The sequence below is a fragment of the Odocoileus virginianus genome, chromosome 7, assembly GCF_023699985.2.
Source record: "Odocoileus virginianus isolate 20LAN1187 ecotype Illinois chromosome 7, Ovbor_1.2, whole genome shotgun sequence".
Lineage (NCBI taxonomy): Eukaryota > Metazoa > Chordata > Mammalia > Artiodactyla > Cervidae > Odocoileus > Odocoileus virginianus.
In genome coordinates, this window is record NC_069680.1 from 5,606,529 (window position 1) to 5,625,658 (window position 19,130).

General features: G+C 46.2%; 1 protein-coding gene across 3 annotated transcripts in view; it reads right to left on the bottom strand.

Moving 5' to 3' along the window:
* Window positions 1-19,130, bottom strand: part of FBXW4 (F-box and WD repeat domain containing 4) — an 81,862-nt gene that overhangs the window by 38,348 nt on the left and 24,384 nt on the right. For all 3 annotated transcript variants that reach the window (XM_070470058.1, XM_020897811.2, XM_070470060.1), the window contains exon 5: window positions 16,110-16,204. In XM_070470058.1, coding sequence (XP_070326159.1) covers window positions 16,110-16,204 — 95 coding nt within the window. The remainder of the gene's footprint in view (window positions 1-16,109; window positions 16,205-19,130) is intronic.

Sequence of the window (19,130 nt, forward strand, 5' to 3'; positions counted from 1 at the left end):
TGCTCTCTGAGCACCCCTCTGCTTGCCTCCACCTCCTCTGACCCCTGAAGACATGGCCCTGCCCTGTCTCCCTGAGACTCACAATCTGTGCTTCTGCCAGGCTCAGTCACAAGGGGGGTATAACTCACTTCAAGCTGGCAGCCTTACGTGGTAGAACTAACCACCCACCTCGGGGGGAGGGGGGAGGGCAAGCAAGCGTGTGCCTGAGCATCCCGAGGTACTCTTGTTTTCCAGGCACCCCACGGTGGTCTGTGACAGACGCATGGACGGGGGAATCCTCTGCCAGCCAGAGCTGGCATCTCACCCTACCTCCCAAATCTGCCACTAGCCTCCGGGGCCCAAGACCCTCCAAGAAGAGGAGGCCCTGCAAGACAAAGACCCAAGCCCCCCCTCCAGCCTGGCCTCCCAGCCCAACACAGGCCCGCATTAAAATCAACACTCCGTGAACACACAAAACTGACAGGGCAGAGGGGGAGCACACATCGGATACAAAGATCGGGCTCTCGGGAGACGCGGCCTGTTGGTCTCCCATGTTAGCTCCAAGTGACTAAGCGCAGGGTGGGAAAGAACGCATTGCCGCAGCCTGAGCGCCCGCCTGGGCTCCAGGTTCGGTGGCCTTTTCACAGGGAAGATGCCTCCGCCTAGAAAAAAAAATGCAAGCATTGTGTGGGGACCATTAATGCGCGCGGCTCTGCACATTCCTTCGAGAAGCAGGAGTGCACCAGTCCCTAAGCCCCGGCCCTGCGCCCCCTCAACTGCACAGGCTTGGAACGCGCTGCACATGCCACCTGGTTCTTCCCCCAGGCCCCCAGCCCTGTGAGCGGTGGGAAGGGGCCCACCAAACACCCTGGCTTCTTTGTGCCCCAGAAAGAGGGGACTAATTACTCGCCTACACTCCGGAGCACCCAGGGAGAAAACAGAGGCCAGTGGGGTGGAGACGGTGGGAAACGGGGATGCGGGGGGGGGGGGGGGGGGGGGGGGGGGGGGCCGCTTGAAGACGAGAGAGAGAAAGCCACAGGATACATTTCAAAGTTTCTCTAGCAATTTGGGGGTGGGGGAAAGAAAGCCCAGTCCTGATGTGAAATCATACAGAGGTCAGGGCTGGGTCTCCCACCCTTGTGAGAAAGTGGTGAATCGGAGACGGTTTATCAAACGATCATTTTTTTCTTTTGAAACTGGGAGGCAGCAGCTTGGACAATTCTGCAGATGTGCTTGATGAGTTAGGGACAAAAATGGCCCTTCTCTACCCCCCTCCTCCCCTCCTTCTATAAGGGCTCCCCTCGGGGGTTGCTTCTCCCTCCACTGACTCCCGGGCCCTCCCCTCCCTTCTTCAGTGGTCAGCTGAGACCCCCACCCACTGCTTGCTTTTGTACTCTTGGCCTTTGGACACACTGACAGGGGCCTTTATGAGACCCCAATCAAGACCCCCATGTCACAGGTACCTAGTAGAGACACCAGACCTTTTCAAACAAGGGACAACAAGGAAAATCGGCTGGCCCATTGTCTCTCCTCTGTGCTAAGTGAGATGAAAGAGGCCCGCTGCCCCCTCCCCACAGCCCGCCTGCCAATCACCTCTAGTTATTAAGGTCACAATGTGTAAATTCTTTTGACCTGCACCTAATCAAAGATTCACCGGCCCTTTCAAACCCGACTGGGGAGGAGGGGAGAGATTCCCTCCCATAAACCCAGCAAACTCTCCCTCAATAAAATTTCTCTCTCTGATTCCTACTCTGCTTCCCATCTCCACCCCCTCGCTTCTCCTCACTCCGCCCTCTTCACCACTAGCTTCAAACACAACTGACAAGCCCCTGGAATTACTACCCTCAAAAACCCAAGGAGGATTTGAAAGCTTCTATTTAATTCTCTTTAAAGAAAAAGTTTTTGGACAGGCGTAGCTGCCCAAGCAAGACCAGAGTCTGGGCAGTCCCCATGGCTCTAATGCCAAATCTCTCCAAATGGCCAAGTGGTCGATTGGCTTTCTTCTTTCTCCATATCAGCCTCTCTTGCTTTGCCCAGAATACTACTACACATGGAGAAAAAAACTGGGATGAAAGATACTCTCTCACAATGTCACTCAGCATCACCAGCTCAGTTGCTGACCCTCCCAAAACTTAGCTTACACTGAGAAGTTTTGTGAAATGAGGTAAAAAATACTACAATGCCCAAAGTAGGCAACCCTTGAGGAGAAAACATAACCATAGGGTACAACAATAGAGAAGAGAACAGGAACCAGAGGAAAGAACTTGAGAGAAAGCAAAACTCAGGACTTTTTGTGGGACGAAAATTATAAAAGGTTTAAATCAAGCAAGGAGAATAAAATGCTTGCAAACCTCCATCAATCAAGTTATGCCTTCTCCTCTTCTCTCTCTTCTCTGTCACTTAGAACAGGGAGGCGGCATCACAAGCAAGATATGGAGCATTTACAGAAGTTGCCCCCAAACCTTCCAGTGCCTACCATCTACTCTTGGGGATGCCTTGCCCCTCTCCTCCTCCCTCTGCTCCTACTTTTCCACCTGCCTCTGTGAGCAAACCTTTTGCTTCTTGGTTTCCTCCTGCCCAGCTGTCTTTACTTCTCTCTGAGCTCCCCTTTTGGTGCTAATCTCTCCTGTTATTTCAACTGCTGTCTCCATGCTGAAGCCTCCCACATCTTAACCCTGTGTCTGAGTTCCAGGCCACCACTCTGGCTGTCTCTGGCCAAGGCGACTGACTATCCCTTCACTGCCTCAAATGGAACCCCATCTTCTCAAAGCCCTGGCCCCCTCCTGCCATCAGGTCCTCCTGCAGGTCTTTCCCCCACAAGCAGTCATGACCACCTACAGAGTTTTTCCTGTTTCTCTTGAATCCAACGGTGTCTTCCCAGTGTCCTCAGGAAACCAGCCCCTCACTGCTCACAAAGTGCACTCCCGGAAAGTACTCAAACAGCCTCAGTCTCCCCCACTCCAGAGTATCCTATACACTGTTGTTGTTTAGTTGCTAAGTCCCGACTCACTCTTTGCGACCCCATGGACTGTATAGCCCACCAGGTTCCTCTGTCCATGGGACTTCCCAGGCAAGAATACTGGAGTGGGTTGCCATTTCCTCTTCCAGGAGATCTTCCCGACCCAGGGATCGAACCCATGTCTTCTGCACTGGCAGGTGGATTCAATACCACTGAGCCAGCTGGGAAGCCCCATCCTATATATACTGTACCACCACGTTAATCATTTAACTGCTTCAATCTGGCCAAAAATCTTTCATGGCTCCCTGTTATCCTCAGGTTAAAGTTAAACCCTGCTCTTCAAAGCCTCCAAAACCAGGCCCCAAAGCTCCCCTCCAGCCATACTACTCACTACTCCTTTACACAAATCCTGCACCCTAGCCAGCCAAACTTGTCTGCTCTGAACCACTCAAACCTACAATGACATTCCCCATCCCTGAGTATGTCATTCCTCATACCACTCCCCTGGCCTCAAGTTCCCTTCTGCCATTTAATAGAGCCATTGGTTAAGTCCCACTTCAAACTCCAAGTCACCCAGGAAGTTCTCCTGATTTAACAAAAAAGCTCCTGCTTTCCTCTGATTTCCTATCAATAACCTTGACAGTTGATGGCACTCACACTGTATATATTCTGGAATAAGCTGCAGAGTACATGCATTGTTTTCCCAACTGGAATATAAATCCCTGGATAGTAAAAACTGTCTCTTGTGCTTCATGTTCCTCATGTATCCTTGCACATGGCAGTATTCTTGATACATCTACAAGGTAGACACTAAGTGATATGTGCATTACATAGAGAAACAGTTCCAAGTTTACACTTTTTAAAAAATTAATTTATTTTAAATGGAGGCTAATTACTTTACAATATTGTGGTGGTTTTTGCCATACATCAACATGAATCAGTCATGGGTGTACATGTATCCCACCATCCTGAACCCCGCTCCCACTTCCCTCCCCACCCCATCTCTCTGGGTTGTCCCAGAGCACCAGCTTTGGGTGCCCTGCTTCATGCATCGAATTTGCACTGGTCATCTATTTTACACATGGTAATATACATGCTTCAATGCTATTTTCTCATATCCAAAAGTCTGTTCTTTACATTTATGTCTCTCTTGCTGTCTTGTATATAGGGTCATCATTACCATCTTTCTAAATTCCATATATATATATTGAAAGTGAAAGTGGAAGTCACTCAGTTGTGTCCAACTCTTTGGGACCCCATGGACTGTATAGTCCATGGAATACTGGGCCAGAATACTGGAGTGGGTAGCCATTCCCTTCTCCAGGGGATCTTCTCAACCCAGGGATCAAACCCAAGTCTCCCACATTGCAGGTGTATTCTTTACCAGCTGAGTCACCAGGGAAGCCCCATATATATTATACTGTTTTTTTTTTTAATATTCAGTATCTAAACATTTCTTTTCCCACAAAAGGTCCCAGGTATGAAACCATGTTTAATGCTGCAAAAGTAAATGTAAGGAAGGACATTTCCAGGGAGATGGAAATATTCTAAACTGACTGTGGTTGTACAACTCTATTAATTTGCTAAAACTCATGGAACTGTACACTTAAAATGGGTGAACTTTATGTATGTAAATTATACTTCAATAAAACTGTTTAAAATAATAAATAAATACAGGTCCATGCATCCTTAATTTAAGTAACTGTGTAAGGGGAAAAGGAAGGATTCTGTCTACTGTTACCTGATACTGAAACAGACATTTAAATGCAATTTATGTTTTTTCTGGGCTTCCCTGGTGACTCAGATGGTAAAGAATCCACTTGTTTTTTGCTATTAGGCTTATTATAAAAAAAAAAAAAACTTAAATGCAAAAAAGTAAAAAGAAAGTAAATGTTAGCAGAAATCTATCACATAAGAAATAACTGAAAAGATAATCAAATAATTATCATACTACTTTGTGACCTTTTTTCATTCAACACTATGACATCTTTGGGAGTCAAGAAATATATTCACCTATATCATCCTTTTAATGGCTATATAGTATTCTATTGGGTTAATGTACCATAAAATATTCAATCTCACGTTTATTAATAGATATTTATGTGTTCTTAATATAAATCTTTTTGTATACATCTTGCATACTTGTTTGATTATTGCCTTAGGATAAATTTCAAGAAGTGGAATTTATGTAAAAGTATCCACATTTTTATTTTGATACTGCCAAACTAATGTGTTTTTTTTTTTCCTTTTTTTTTTTGGCCACATCACATAGCACGTGGGACCGTAGTTCCCCGACCAGCAACTGAACCCACACCCCTGGCATTAGAGATGCAGAGTCTTAACTACTGGACTGACAAGGAAATCCCCAAACTAATGTAATTTTAAAACTAACTTTTCCTCTCCTTAGCCCTCGACCTGCCATTACCAGCCGGCAAAGAAGGATTATCTTGGCCACAAATCTCTAATAAGTGAAGAATCCTTTCAATAATCTTTATTTTGGTGCTAATTTTTTGTTTTTATTCTCAACTACAGCTTGCCCTGGATAGTAAGGAGATTCGAACTTGCCAGGGAAAGTAGAGCGCTTCAAACACTTTAACCCATGTGTCCCTCTTTCTCGCCAAATGTTACAAATCTCACCTTCAAGCCCAGCCGACCCTTCTCTTCTCTTGGGCCATTTACCACAGTACCCCAACTCCAGTCCCTCACCTGGTCTTCTCTCATTCAGGCCCAAGAGGAAAGGGGCCCAGGCTTGGCCAGGACAACTAATGCTATCACTGCAACAAAGCAAAAAATAACAGGAGAAGCATTCTGCAGGAGTAGAGCCCTCAGGAGAAATGGAGACAGTGGGTCATATGCTCTTAGCTAGGCCCTTCTACAGCCCCAGCAGGCCACAGAGCAGTGAGTTCAGGATGAGGAGCATGTGCTAAGCAATGACTGAGTAAACCTGGACAGCGTCCTATATGCAAACAGTGCTTCTGAGATTCCATAGAGTTTTGATCAGGCACTACAGGACTCACCCAGGGCCAGACTCAAAATAATCTCTATCAAAATTCCCCAATCAACACAGAAAGGAGAGATGGCCACTCCTGGTGGCCTCAAGCAGAAAGGGGTCCATTTCACTCTACCTTGCAGGTCTCAGCTTTTCCTTCTCACTCCGTTCAACCAACACACGTCACATGTGCAACAAGCCAAACAAAGGAAGAGAAACAACTCCCACGGGTGCACAGTGGCCTCTACTACTGGCAAATATTTATACTTAGAAAGCTTATCCTCCACATTGCCTTCCAGCCTCTCGTTGTGTCTTCCTGTCTAGCTCAGCTCCTAGAAAGAAGCCAGTATGAAGCTTCACACTTTGCTAGCATAATGCCCTGCCTATCCCCACCTCAAACACCACTGAAGCATCAAGAAGCAACACAGACATAAATATCTCCATCCTGAAGCCAAAAGTCACACCTCTCTAGATGGGACAGACTAAGCATGGAAAATCAAGAAAAGAACAAGGCCTGGGGACGCCATGTTCTGCTTCACCAATCTTACCCCTGGTATTAAGAGGATCAGGGCCTTGGCTTTCATGCCTTCTCAGAGCAGGCCAGCTCCTGCCTTCAGTAGGTGTGCTTTTTGGTGCTCCAGGACTGGTGTGCACACTGCCTAAAGTGCACCAACTTTAAATAGGGCTGCTACTTCCAGTATGCTGTGAAAATAAAAATATTAATACTCCACCGTGACCACTATGACCATTGTTCGAGAAGCTGGATTATGGCTTTGCTGTCGGATGGTACAGAGGAGGAGACAGCAGTGCAGCTGAACTGGGCTAGAGACAAGTCTGAATACAATAACATGGAAAAGGTGTGGCGGAGGGAGGGAAATCACAACAAAATATGATTTATAGTTATTTTAATCTCCTAAAAGTTTCTCTCTCAATATTGAAATTCTCTTTTGCAAATTAAGGCCCTGCTGAAGATTCTGGGTGTTATCACATCCCAACTGGCACCCCACCTGCCCCTCCTATACTTTTTTGTACCCCATTCATGTTTTAAATTTGCACTGCAAACTATGAAAAAGGAAAGCTTCCGCAGAAAGCAATTTCCTGGGCCAGCAGCTCTTGGACTAATATTCCCTTTGCAATTACCAGGGCTCCTGCATGTGCATGCTCCCCTCCTTCCTCCCACCAGCCCACCTCCTCCCCTCCCTCCTCCCTCCCTTGCCAGCACCTTCTGCCTGAGCCAAGCCTATCTGACCAGCACCACAGACAGTGCCATAAGCTACCCCCTATGAAAATGCCCTGGCCAGACAGAGGAGCAAGAACCAGCTGGGAAAGGGTGCAAGGATCTTGGGTAGTCAGCTTAACAGAGCACCCCAGAAGCACAGGGGTATCGTCTGTAGTACAAGGCTCATAACTTATATAAAACAGGAAATAAAGACCCTGCTCCCAAAAGTTCACAATCTGAAACTTCGAAAAAGTCCTGCTTAAGAAACTACTAGAGGCACAAGGATTAGCAGATATCCATTCCACACAACTGAGATCTTTTAGTATCAGTGTGAAGGAAGAGCAAAAATATTTGTTGGCTTGCTGAGGTATAAGTGCACCCTTCGTTGTTATCCTATGTAGAAATTCAGCCCAGCAAAATTCAGAATCAGCACAGATCTTTTTGAATCATAGCATCTTTTTTTTTTTTTTTTTTTTTTTTACCTCTTCGGCACACTGCATGTCAAGAGAGATCTTAGTTCCCCAACCAGGGATCAAACCCCCACTCCCTGCAGTGGAAGCAGGGGAGCCCTAACCACTGCACCGCCAGGGAACTCCATGAATCATAGAATCTTTATAGCCAGTTTTCCACATCAATGCTGTCAACATATCTCACTGCTAGTGGGACACAGGGATGTCTATTCTCTTCCTTGATGGTGTGAGGAAAATATTCCAGTTCTTAAGTTCCAGGCTCCTAACCTCCCAAAGGGGGCTCTGATAATGAAGTTCATTCTAATAATGAAACTCAAGAGACTCACAGATGCTGGTAACTGTCATGGAGAGCAGAATTCCTGTTCTTGGGTCTTAAGCCCATGACCAAGGAGAGTCACATGGGACTATCCTAAACTCAGAAAGGGAAAGAAATATAACTGACTCTGTGGACTGTCACCTGGAAGTTCCAGGGACCAGGACTCTGGTAGATGGAGAAGTGATGGGGAGAAGACATCTTTTCAAAAAATTTGCTTTAAAATGAAAAGGAAAACAAGAAACTTAAGTCTTGACTCCAAATTTATGTACTGAAATCTGCCCCAAATGACCTGAGAGCCACCTATGAATAATTACAGAAGGATGGGGTAATCCTTCCACTTCTGACATGACCCCCCAATACACAAAAACACATTATATTACTAATCCAGCCACACTCCCATCATTGCCTTTTACACTCAGACCCAGTGCAAAGCCCACTCCACCCCCTAGTCTACTTACAAGAGTGAGCTCCATTGGCTCAAAAAACTAAAAGTGCAGATATTTCAGGAAGATCCCTCTTTTGACTGATCTAAATGTTGCAGCTAACAGGTGGGGAAATCTTAAATATACGAATGTTATCATGACGAGACCACTGAAACGGATCACTGCTATAAGTCAGACAAGGGCTAGAAGTTTCCGCCCTACCATCAGGTTCCTCTTTAGCCTTGACAGATCAAACTCAAGCCGAAGCAGGCTACAGAGATCAGTTCAGTCTCCGAGCCAAAGGTCTTCACAGTGAGGGACCAAAGCTGCCCTGGCTGGGCCTCTGCCGGCCCGTGTCCCAGATTAATCACCACCAGGAGGGGCCTGGACACTAGTCTGCAATCTGAGCCCAGCAGCACCTGCACAGGGGTCAACCTGGCATCTCCCTCATTCCCTCAGGCAAGACTCCAGGGCATGAAAGTATCCACCTGCTAACTACACTACCTGGAACAGGCAGGCCAGACACTTAGCCATCTTCAATTCCACAGGTAAGTCACAGGCAGTTCAAATTAGTGCAAGAAGGAAGAGAGATGTAGAGACTCAAGGAGTGAAGTCAAGGCTCCAAGAGAAAGAAAATTCTCAGCCTCTAAAGAGAAAGACTTCAATGCCCCTCTCACCACTATCTAGGGATAATATTTAGCTTGAGACCAGTGGTGAGCGAACTAAGCCCTCAGAGGTTATGAAATAATGAGACACTTCATGTTTGGGGCACATTCTCATCATTTATAGACCAACAGGAGGGAGGGAGAACAGAACAGGGATTTCTTTTCAAAACACCCACAAATGCTACCAATACGCCCATGTGAAGGAAGCTTAGACATAAGTAAATTCACCCTGTGAGGGTGCAGGAGAGTTTCCTCTGAATGCCAAGACCTCACAGAACAGTTTCCTTAAATGATCTGCATCAGGACACTATTTCAAACACATGTTCACATACAGCTAGTGACTACATGTGATGTGTGTACACATGTCTGTTCATGCTAGAGCATACTTTTCAGGACCAATGGACCATATTATATATTCTCCTCAGAAGGCAATTTGCTTTATATTGTTGCTTCTTAAGTCTACTGGGGTAGGAGAAAGTATTCTTGAGACTCAAAAAAAAAAGAAAAAAATCAAAAGGAGGAAGCCCGAAGATCTCTATCTTAGAAAGATCTGTCCCAGGCCCCAACTTGTGATATAAGGAGAGGCCACTCAGATGGATGCACCCTTTTCCACCTGTCTCATGCCCCAGGGAAGGAAGGGTGGGAGGGGTCCAAGTCAGATTGAAGTGTGTGTCCCTTAAAAGAGCAGAGAAAAAGCACACGTCAGATAAGAGGAGAAAGAGCTTCTACACAGCGCCTTCATTTGAAGAGAAACACCCACATCCTGACTGTTACACCTTGTACCTCCAGAGCTCCATCTCCAGGAATTCCCTTTGAACTCCTGGCTGCAACCCAGAGTTAGGATAGAGCAGTGGCTACAATTACAACTTGCTTGCAAGGGGGTGGGGATGGGGGGTGGAACTCTGCATTTGACGGGCCATGAAAGGACCCTGCCTGTAAAACAGACTGGAAAACAAACCCTTAATTTAAATGTTAATGAAAGTGCTGTGGGGACATCAGAGGGTTCCTGGCTACTCAGAGAATAGCAACACCAGCTCCAGGATTTATGGCTCCCCTTCCCCCTCCTGCCTCCCTCTCTGCCTCATCACCCACTGAAGTTTAAAGAGTAAAAAAAAAAAAAAAAAAACCAACTAATTTTAACATTAACTCCGTGCTTCCACCTTGGGATGTGATTGCTAAATTATCTGTTGGCAGAACACTGATCAAAGGTGGAAAAACAGAGGCACATTACACATGTAACCCAGAAAAGTCAGCCGCAGCTAAGGAAGGAAAATTGCCATCTTTCTTCCTGATGCAGGAAGGATAGAAGCAATAGCGGTACAGGTAGGGACTGGAGCTGGGAAGAGCAGGCAGTAGTAGTGGAGGAAGACTCTGATCCCTCCCTCGCATTGTGCTCCCCATCTTAGACCTTGGCACCATCTTTGCTAAGTTTGGTCTGTCTCTCCACCAGACTATGCTGTCTAGTTCACTGTTGTTTCCCCAGGGTCTAGCATGCTATAATGCTTAAGAAGTATCTGGAGAGAGAGGGAGAGATCAGGACAGGAGGAGAGAGACAGCAACAGAGATAGAGCAGAGAAAGAAAGAATGGAAACACTGAGACTGAGGGATAGAAATGTATCTGTGGCAGGAGCAGGGTCTCAGTGTACCAGCTCGTGCCCACAGCATCCCACTTTCTGCAGCAGCCTCCGCTTCTAGCTGCAGTGTTTCATTTCAGTCAGTTCTTCACAACTGAGCCAACCTTCCTGGCCAGGGAAGGAGTAGCTCCCACAAATGGGGTCTGGGCCAGCCAGGGCTGGTTGGGTTGCTGGTCTCAGGCCAGCAGCTCAGCACATGAGTCTCTCTGTGCCCAATATGCCCTGGGTAGTGGCAGAAATCCAGGGTCATGAGGAAGTGAAACCCACCCCTGTGGCATTTCATCCATGCTACTGATGGATATGTCTGTCGGAGAGGCTTGGCTTAGCACAGGCAATGAACTCTAGGGTGGCGGGCACTGCCCTGAGATTCAGCAGGACCAGACTCCAATTCAGTTGTTTCCTTATGCCGATCTCTTTCCAATATTAGGTCATCTTAGTCTGGACAAGTGGGCCCACCAAGCGTCACAGAGAGTTCCCGTCTTTCTCCAGACACCCTGCTACCCCTTCCAGCCATGCCAGGCTCTGGCCCGTCCACACTGTCTTTGTGTCCCTGACATTCTCATCCAGGGCACACTCGTAGGAGACCCCCTCCAGCATGCTCTTCAGCCTGGCAAAGGGAGACCCTGAGCCCCTCCTTGCTGACAGAAGGTGCCTTTTCCTGAGCAAGCCCCTGGCCCTGGGAAGGGGGAAGAGACAGATCTTGAAATCTGTGGGCCAAACCATCAGGACGATCAGCTACAGTGTGAAACACAACAAAGTCATCCATCAGTCTTTCTTCAGGTTATCAAGGTTAGGGATCCCCTTCGGAACCAGCTCTTTATCACCAACTAGCAAAAGCAAAACTCAAGGGCACAACATTTACTTTTGATTTGTCTTCCCCTAAAAGCACTGAGTGAGCTAGGAAGCCTAGGGCCAAAGGATTGCTGAGCCACTGGGAACCAAAAGAATCTAAACTGAAAGTTGGCTGCCTTTTTTTCCCAATCTTTCAAACCTCTCTGTCAGAGAAAACTCCAGATGCAATTACCTTTCACTAAAGAAGGGCGTATTTCAACAGGCTGGTGAATGTGTCTGCCACACACACAACACACAGTAAACCCTGTAGCCACTGGGAACAAACACCCACTCTCCACAGAAATCCACCCCCTTACCGAACAGTACACAGTGATGGCTTTCCTTCCAGACTCTCCCTCACCTCTGAGAGAAATGAAGCAAGAAGGGGCAGCTCCTCCATCAAAAGCCCCCAGAGGCCACAACTCACTTTACAAATTTGAATCGGTACATTTCATGCAGACTTGGACTAATCCCCCCAAAAACAAACAGGCCACCACAGCGAGCAAAGTTACACAAAATTATATTGTATATTTAATAACACAGCTATGTCAAGTTTCTACGCCTATACCACTCATATGTTTCCCTAATGACAGAAACAAGAGAGAAGGGATTAAAACCCAAGTGTCCTGGGAAGCCTTCCTGACCACACTCACTCACATGATAGCAAGAGTTGTTCGGAGATGGGGAAAGGATTCTGCTGAGCATCTCCGTTTTCTTGGAGGGCAATAACAAATACGGTGTCTGCAGAGGAAGGAGGAGCTGTGGGTGCCTGTCTCTTCCCCTCCTAGGCAAACAGGGTGATAGGGCTCCAGACTCATTTTGCCACCAGGGCCCCTCCCAGCCAGCTTGCAAGGGCCCTGCGCACTGAAGATCTACGTGCACTGGCACTCCTGGGATGGGGTGAGCATTCACAGCTATGTGAGTGAGCTTCAGTGATTGCATACCACCTTCCTCCCCTTCCCCTCTCTATCGCAACTCTAGCCTCCAGAAATGGAATATTCCCAGGTCCCCACTGAGCCTTTCAAGGGCCACAGCTACTGTGCAAGATTCTGGTGGGTAAAGGCACTGCAGTGACCCAGAGGCCTGCCTCATGGCCCTCCCTGAGCACTACAGTACATTGCAATAGTCTGGAGACCTGAGCCTCTTCAGCCCTATCCCACACTCACCCTTCCCTGAGCCTCAGTTTCTCCATCTGCCAGGAAGGGGATGCCCCTCTCTGTTCCTCAACCAAGACACACTAGTTTCAGGCACTTAGTATTGTCAAGCAACCATCGCAGTTGTGCCCCCATCTTTCCCCACCATTGAGGAAGATCCTTGGGAGAGTCACCCCACAGCAAGTGTTCAATCTGTACACAGGGGACACAGAGGAAAGGGAGTGAGGAAAAAAGTGATGGAAAGTAGAGGGATGAAATTGAGTCTTTAACAGTTATTAATTTCCCTACTCTGAGTACTTACTAACTTTATTCAGCTAGAAATAAACTTTTAAGAGCAATATAATATACTGTACATTTTAAAAACTCTGCCTTTCTGTGATACTCATGGAAAAGTGCTCAAAACTCCATGTGACCTCAGGAGATATATCCTGAGACCAGCTGGGCCCCACAATTACACCCAGACATGTGCCCTTCCACCGCCAGCATCTCACTTCTTTTCCACCTCAACCTGTCCTCTTCACACTCATCACACAGCTCCAGACTGGCCTCCTCTACCAGAAGAGGGCTGCATCTATAAGTCACAAATCCTAAAAACAGAGTCACTAGTGTTGGTGCAAGAAGATGTTATTAGATGTTGGTACAAGGAAGGCATATAGGAGGAAGAGGGAAAGGTGCTTGCCTACCACCTTGAAGCCTACTGGCTTTCCTTCTGTGTTTTTTGAGTACTTAAACGTGGCTCTAAGCACATGACTGGTATTAAATGTCATCCTCCAAGAGTGTTTACAAATCAAGAACTCAAGGTCAAGGAAGGAAGAAGACGTTGACATTTGGACACGGGACAGAATACCTGCTTTCTCTCAGTCATGAACACCTCAAATTAAGCCTAGGGCTTGAGGTTTCACATTTCATACTACAAGTTTCTAAGTACACACACAGGAAAAGAAGGCAGATAAGTCCCAGCATCAAAGATAAACATGATGAATAGCTCTGACAGGTTATTTTAAATAGAAGAAAGAGAATGAGATGTGCTGGGTCTCCCAAATGACCAGATTCCTTCTCACTACATGAAGGAGCCGTGGGGGAATGAGTTGTTGTCAGGCCGGTGAGGAGCACCTACCTTGGAGGACGGCTGCTGCCCACCTGCTCACATGCTCTTCACAACGGGGATCATGGCCACAACACATGTGTGACAATGACGACCACACTCAACAGGAAAGGTAGCTGGGAGGGGAACAGAAGGCAGCCATGGAGGGCAGGAACCCCACGGGGGAAAAGGAAAGGAAAGAGATTCCTGCTAAGTCCTCACCTTAAGAAGACTGCAAAAGAGCAGTGTAACTCCACAAGGGCCAGGAGAAGCCGAGGGAAGGGTGAGACACGAGAGCAGTCAAAGCTGCTAAACAAATGCTTTACCAGGCAGGAGATATTCTGGCTGACATAAGATTCTAGCCTTTTAAGCTCTGTAGAGTATTTTCACATTCATTATTTCAGATCATCTTCACAATAACCTAGTAAGGATTATGAAAGAAATGGTATTAATATTTAACAGATGAGGACACCATGGCTTCAAGCATTTACCCAAGGCCACTCTGCCAGTGGCAAAGCAGAATTTCAGATTTCCAGAGCAGGCCCTCCACCTAGGAGGCAATGTCTTTCCAGATTGGGAAAATGTATGAGTTTACTGAAAGATTCAGATTCACTGACATAGTAAAAAGAAATGGATCTAATGCTAAGATGAAAAATCCCTATCCCAATATATTTTGGGGGTAAGACAAAAAACAGCAGAGAGAATATCAACATATACTCTGGTCATTTAGTAAAACAACAATATCCCTAATGCAAACTACTTTTTAAAATAGTCCAAAACATCATTTGTGGACTTGGGAAAAAGTTCATCTCAACAGTGAGTGAAGGAATCATCCCGGGGCAAGAAAGCACACCAAGAGGACAAGATGTAAGGACACCAAGAAAACTCTTAAGGAGAATGCAAGGAAAACATGAGACCTCGGTTTTGCCTATCAAGGACTTGGCAAAGGATCTGGCATAGAACACATGACTAATAAATGTTAGCTGCTGGTAGCAGTGGTGGTTATAGAGCAGAGCTAGTAATATTAAGAAGCTAGATCTTTCCTCAAATCCAGCTTCCAAGTTGTGGCCGAAAAAAACAAAAACAAAACCCAAAATCAGTTTATTGTGATCAAAACTGCTTAGTGACAAAGGCAGACTCTGTCTTCAACCTCTCTTATCAACATCATCTTCAACAGCTACCATGCTCTATCCTGTTAACAGGTAGCCTAACACACTCCAGAGGAGGTGGCAGGAGTAGAGGAATACGAAGATGGGGATACTGGGGAGCCTGTACATGTCTTTGGCCTAAATCCACGTGCAGGAAGCACATGGGCCATCTCCAGTCTGAAGAGCATCCCTCCGCCACCAATCGCACCCCAGCCCACCCATCAACTGAAGCCAGCATTAAGTCCTCAGGTAAGCACCAAGATGAAGTCACCAGCTCACCTGTCACTTCCCGTCCTTATACATATCCAGCCCACAGACACCCAAGCTTGGCTAACTGGCTTTAAAGGGGGCAGCGTTAGGAAGAAACTGAGGAGGGGCCAGAGCCCAACAGCTCCATTTTCCACCCTTGGCTCCCACACACTTAGGCCTCTCTACTCCCTGCTGCTCTTTCCTTCCCTTTTTCTGAGGATTGCTAGAATGATTTGTTCCGAACAGCGACAGGTTTATAGGTTAGCCGACACCTCCGCTCTGTGGAATTTTAATTAACTTCTCTCATCGTCAATATGCTAAGGAATGGGGTCTCCATGCTCTGAGGTCAGCAATGTGTTTCAGGTCCTGCTATATCAGCCGTCAAATTGAAGAATTAATGACGTGGCTAATCGGCTCTAATTCTTTAGGAAGAAAAAAAATTTGAAAGAGAGCTGTGGAAGGGCAGGAGGAGGGGTGCAGCCTCCTTGGGGTGAGAAGAAAAAGGCTGAAGGGAGCTGAGCAAAGAGGGGGACCAACTCTCTCCTAAAACAAGTGACTGACTTAAACCTGACACTGGAGGGTGTCAGCCCTACAGCTTTCCCATTGATCATTCGGTGGGCAGTGAAGGGTAAAGGAAGTGGGAGAAGACACCAGGCAAACACTCTGATAAAGCAGGTGCAGAGAGGGCGTCCATGGGGAGAGGCTCTGCCTCGGTTTAAGAAAGCCTAGAAAGCAGAAGTCAGGATGCAAAGCTCACTTAGTCACAGGTAAAACTAGAGAAACAGCAGTCAGGCCAAAGCATAAGATAAAGCCACCATCAAAATCAGCACTTCTGCTACATTTGTCAATGAATCTACTCCACAAACATGACTTTGCACACACGCCCAAGTGGACATGGGCCCCAAGCCTCTCCTGATGATGCCCACCTGCTTTGTAAAATAAAAGCATTATTTCACAGGACAAAATCATACCCCAAAACATCTCCCTTACCTGAGCAATGGGCTGATAGCAATGGACCAGACTCGGTCTTCAGTCTGGATGGTGTGTAAGCACTGCCCCAGCCGGCCTGAGGCCAAAGGCCATACCTGGAAACAGGAGAGGAGATGCTCTCGTTGGCATTGCCTGGGATCGGGTTGGGGGGCTGGAAAGATGCACCAGGTAGAGTCCCTGTCCCAAGCGGGTGTGGGAACGGAGAATCTTTCTGTCCTGCACACACAGAGCTCTGGGGAGCACAGAGGGGCCTCTCCAGCTTCTGCCTTACCTACCACCTGGAGAGACATCAGCTCCAAATCCTAACCACCCTCTCACTTCCACCTGAGAACCCTTGAGCAGCAGCCAGTTCTATACTAGGGAATCAGTATCACGTTCCTCAACTGGGATCCGACTGAGAAGCTATTAGCAGGGGAGGCTCACCTCTCTCAGTAACCTTCCTGTGTTTTTGGGTTTTCCTTTTCCTATCTGTCACCAAGATTTTACTTTGGAGAGGCAGGTAGAGGGAAGAAGATCAAGGCCCAGTATGAGAGAACAGAGACAGAATTAGAGTAGAATTAGAGAGACAGGAGTAAAAGAGAAAGATCCAAGGGAAGGGAGAATTGAAGAAGAGGACTTCAAAGTGGGAAGGTGTGTGTTGTTGTTTGTTTGTTGATAATACCCAGAATCCAGTGCTATTCATGTCAGCAGGGAATTTAGCACCTAGTGTCACCAAAAGTAGCAAAAAAGCTTAACTCTTTTAAGCTTCCATATCTCCTACAGGTTAAAAATATTGCTTGGAGCACATTATCTGGTCCCTATCAGTCAGGAATGTACATTAGCAGCCACTCTGGGCTTAACTCTAATCAACACTCACAGAGCCCTCTCAGCGGTCAATGCAATTAGAAATCTCCCATTAAGCACAAGGCCCCCTCACCGCACCCTAGCCTAGATGACACACACAGGGGACTAAGCCTCTAACCAAACAGAGAGGAAACCTCAGATGTACACGGCTGTCCCCAGACAGCAACCGAGGAGGGATCCTGAGGCAGCCAGATGGATCAGTGACCTCTCAAGGTCCCTGTGGTGCTATAAGGGGAACACACGAAAGTCAGTCAGGACCTTAGATGGAAGAACTCTCAGGAAACATTCCTTGAGTTTAAGGGGTAGGTGATGGAGTGAGGGTGGTCCTGACTTCTTAGGATCACATATCTCTTCTCTAAAAAGGAGAAAGTGTTTCTTAGGTTTTGTGTGTCTATGATAGGGGGAGGAGGGTGTGAGTTACTTTTCCCAACATAGGGAAAAGAAAATAAATTTAATAAGAAGATACTGAATGAAGAAGGGCAGAAAACAAAGGTCAATTCCACAACTTTTCCTGGAATGCCATGATTTTGGCTCATTCTTTTGGATCAGGTCACTTTGGTAGTAACTAGATGCATTTAATGTCCTCTTTTAGATCGGCTCAGCTTGGAAGAGAAGTTTGCCTCTTCCCTGATGCAAACTCCTGAGGAGACAGGTTCTTGTTGGGGATGGGTGGGGAGACACTAAAGACTGTGATTACAAAATCTATGAGTACAGCTCAAAGCCAGAATTCACTAGAGTCCTTCACTGAACAGGCTGATGGATCCCACTGTGAAAAACCACAAAACAAAGTTCCTGGTTCCCAGGAGTGGCTCCAGAAGCATGCTGCAATTTCTCAAGCACAATATAGGGAAAGTGGCCCTCTTGACCTGCACTAGAAGCACACCATCTACCAAAACATGAGTATGCTGATCACATCTTAACCTTCAGTGGTCAAATCCAAACAGACTCATCCCTGGAGAAGATATAACTCAGTGGAAGTGGATATATATACAGTCTTTTTATAAAACAACTGGCAATATGTATAAACACCCTTAAAATGACCAAAGCCTTGAAACCGATAATTCTAATGCTGAGACTCTATCCTAGGAAAATAATCCTACAATGAAGAAAAAACATAAATGATAAAAATATTCCCTGCAGCTGCATTAGCAGGAAGAGCACATAAGGTCTTTAGAATTAGACAAATCTGGGTTTGAACTCTAGTTTCTACTTATGTATCTCTGATGTTAGGAATATTTTATAACTTCTTAGCCTCAGTTTTCTCATGTATAAAATGGGAGGTAATGCCTATCTCTTAGGGTTGCAGTGTGGAAAACTGAAGGTAAGTGTAAAGCACCTAGCACAGGAGCACAGTATTTGGCAGGCATTAGGCATCAATAATGGTGGTTCTTATTGCTATAGGAAAAGCTAGATATAAATATCCAATAGGAAAAATAATAACTAAATTATAAGTTCCATTGTGAAGCCATTAAAGATGACCAATAATTTATAATAGAAAACCTAAAAAAATAAAGTAGACACAGCAGGGTATATTGGACACATAAGATACACTATGTGAAAGTCACTCAATCGTGCCCACCTCTTTGCAACCCTATGGACTATACAGTCCATGGAATTCTCCAGGCCAGAATACTGGAGTGGATAGCCTTTCCCTTCTCCAGGGGATCTTCCTAATCCAGGGATCAAACCCAGGTCTCCTGCATTGCAGGCGGATTTTTTACCAACCCAGCTATCAAGGAAGGAGTGCAAAACAAACTACAATGAGGTTTCACCTCACGCCAGTCAGAATGGCCATCATCAAAAAAAATCTACAAACAATAAACGCTAGAGAGGGTGTGGAGAAAAGGGAACCCTCCTACACTATTGGTAAGAATGTAAGTTGGTTCAGCCACTATGGAGAACAGTAGGGAGATTTCATAAAAAAACTAAAAATGGAGCTATCATATGATCTAGCAATTCCACTGTGGCACAGATCCAGAAAAAACCATAATTTGAAGAGATATATGTATCCCAATGTTCACTGTACACTGTTCACAATAGGCAAGACATTGAAGCAACATAAATATCCACCGACAGAGGAAGGGATAAAGTGGTACATTCATACAATGGAATATTACTCAGTCATAATACAGAAAGAAATAATGCCATTTGCAGCAACATGGATGGACCTGGAGACTG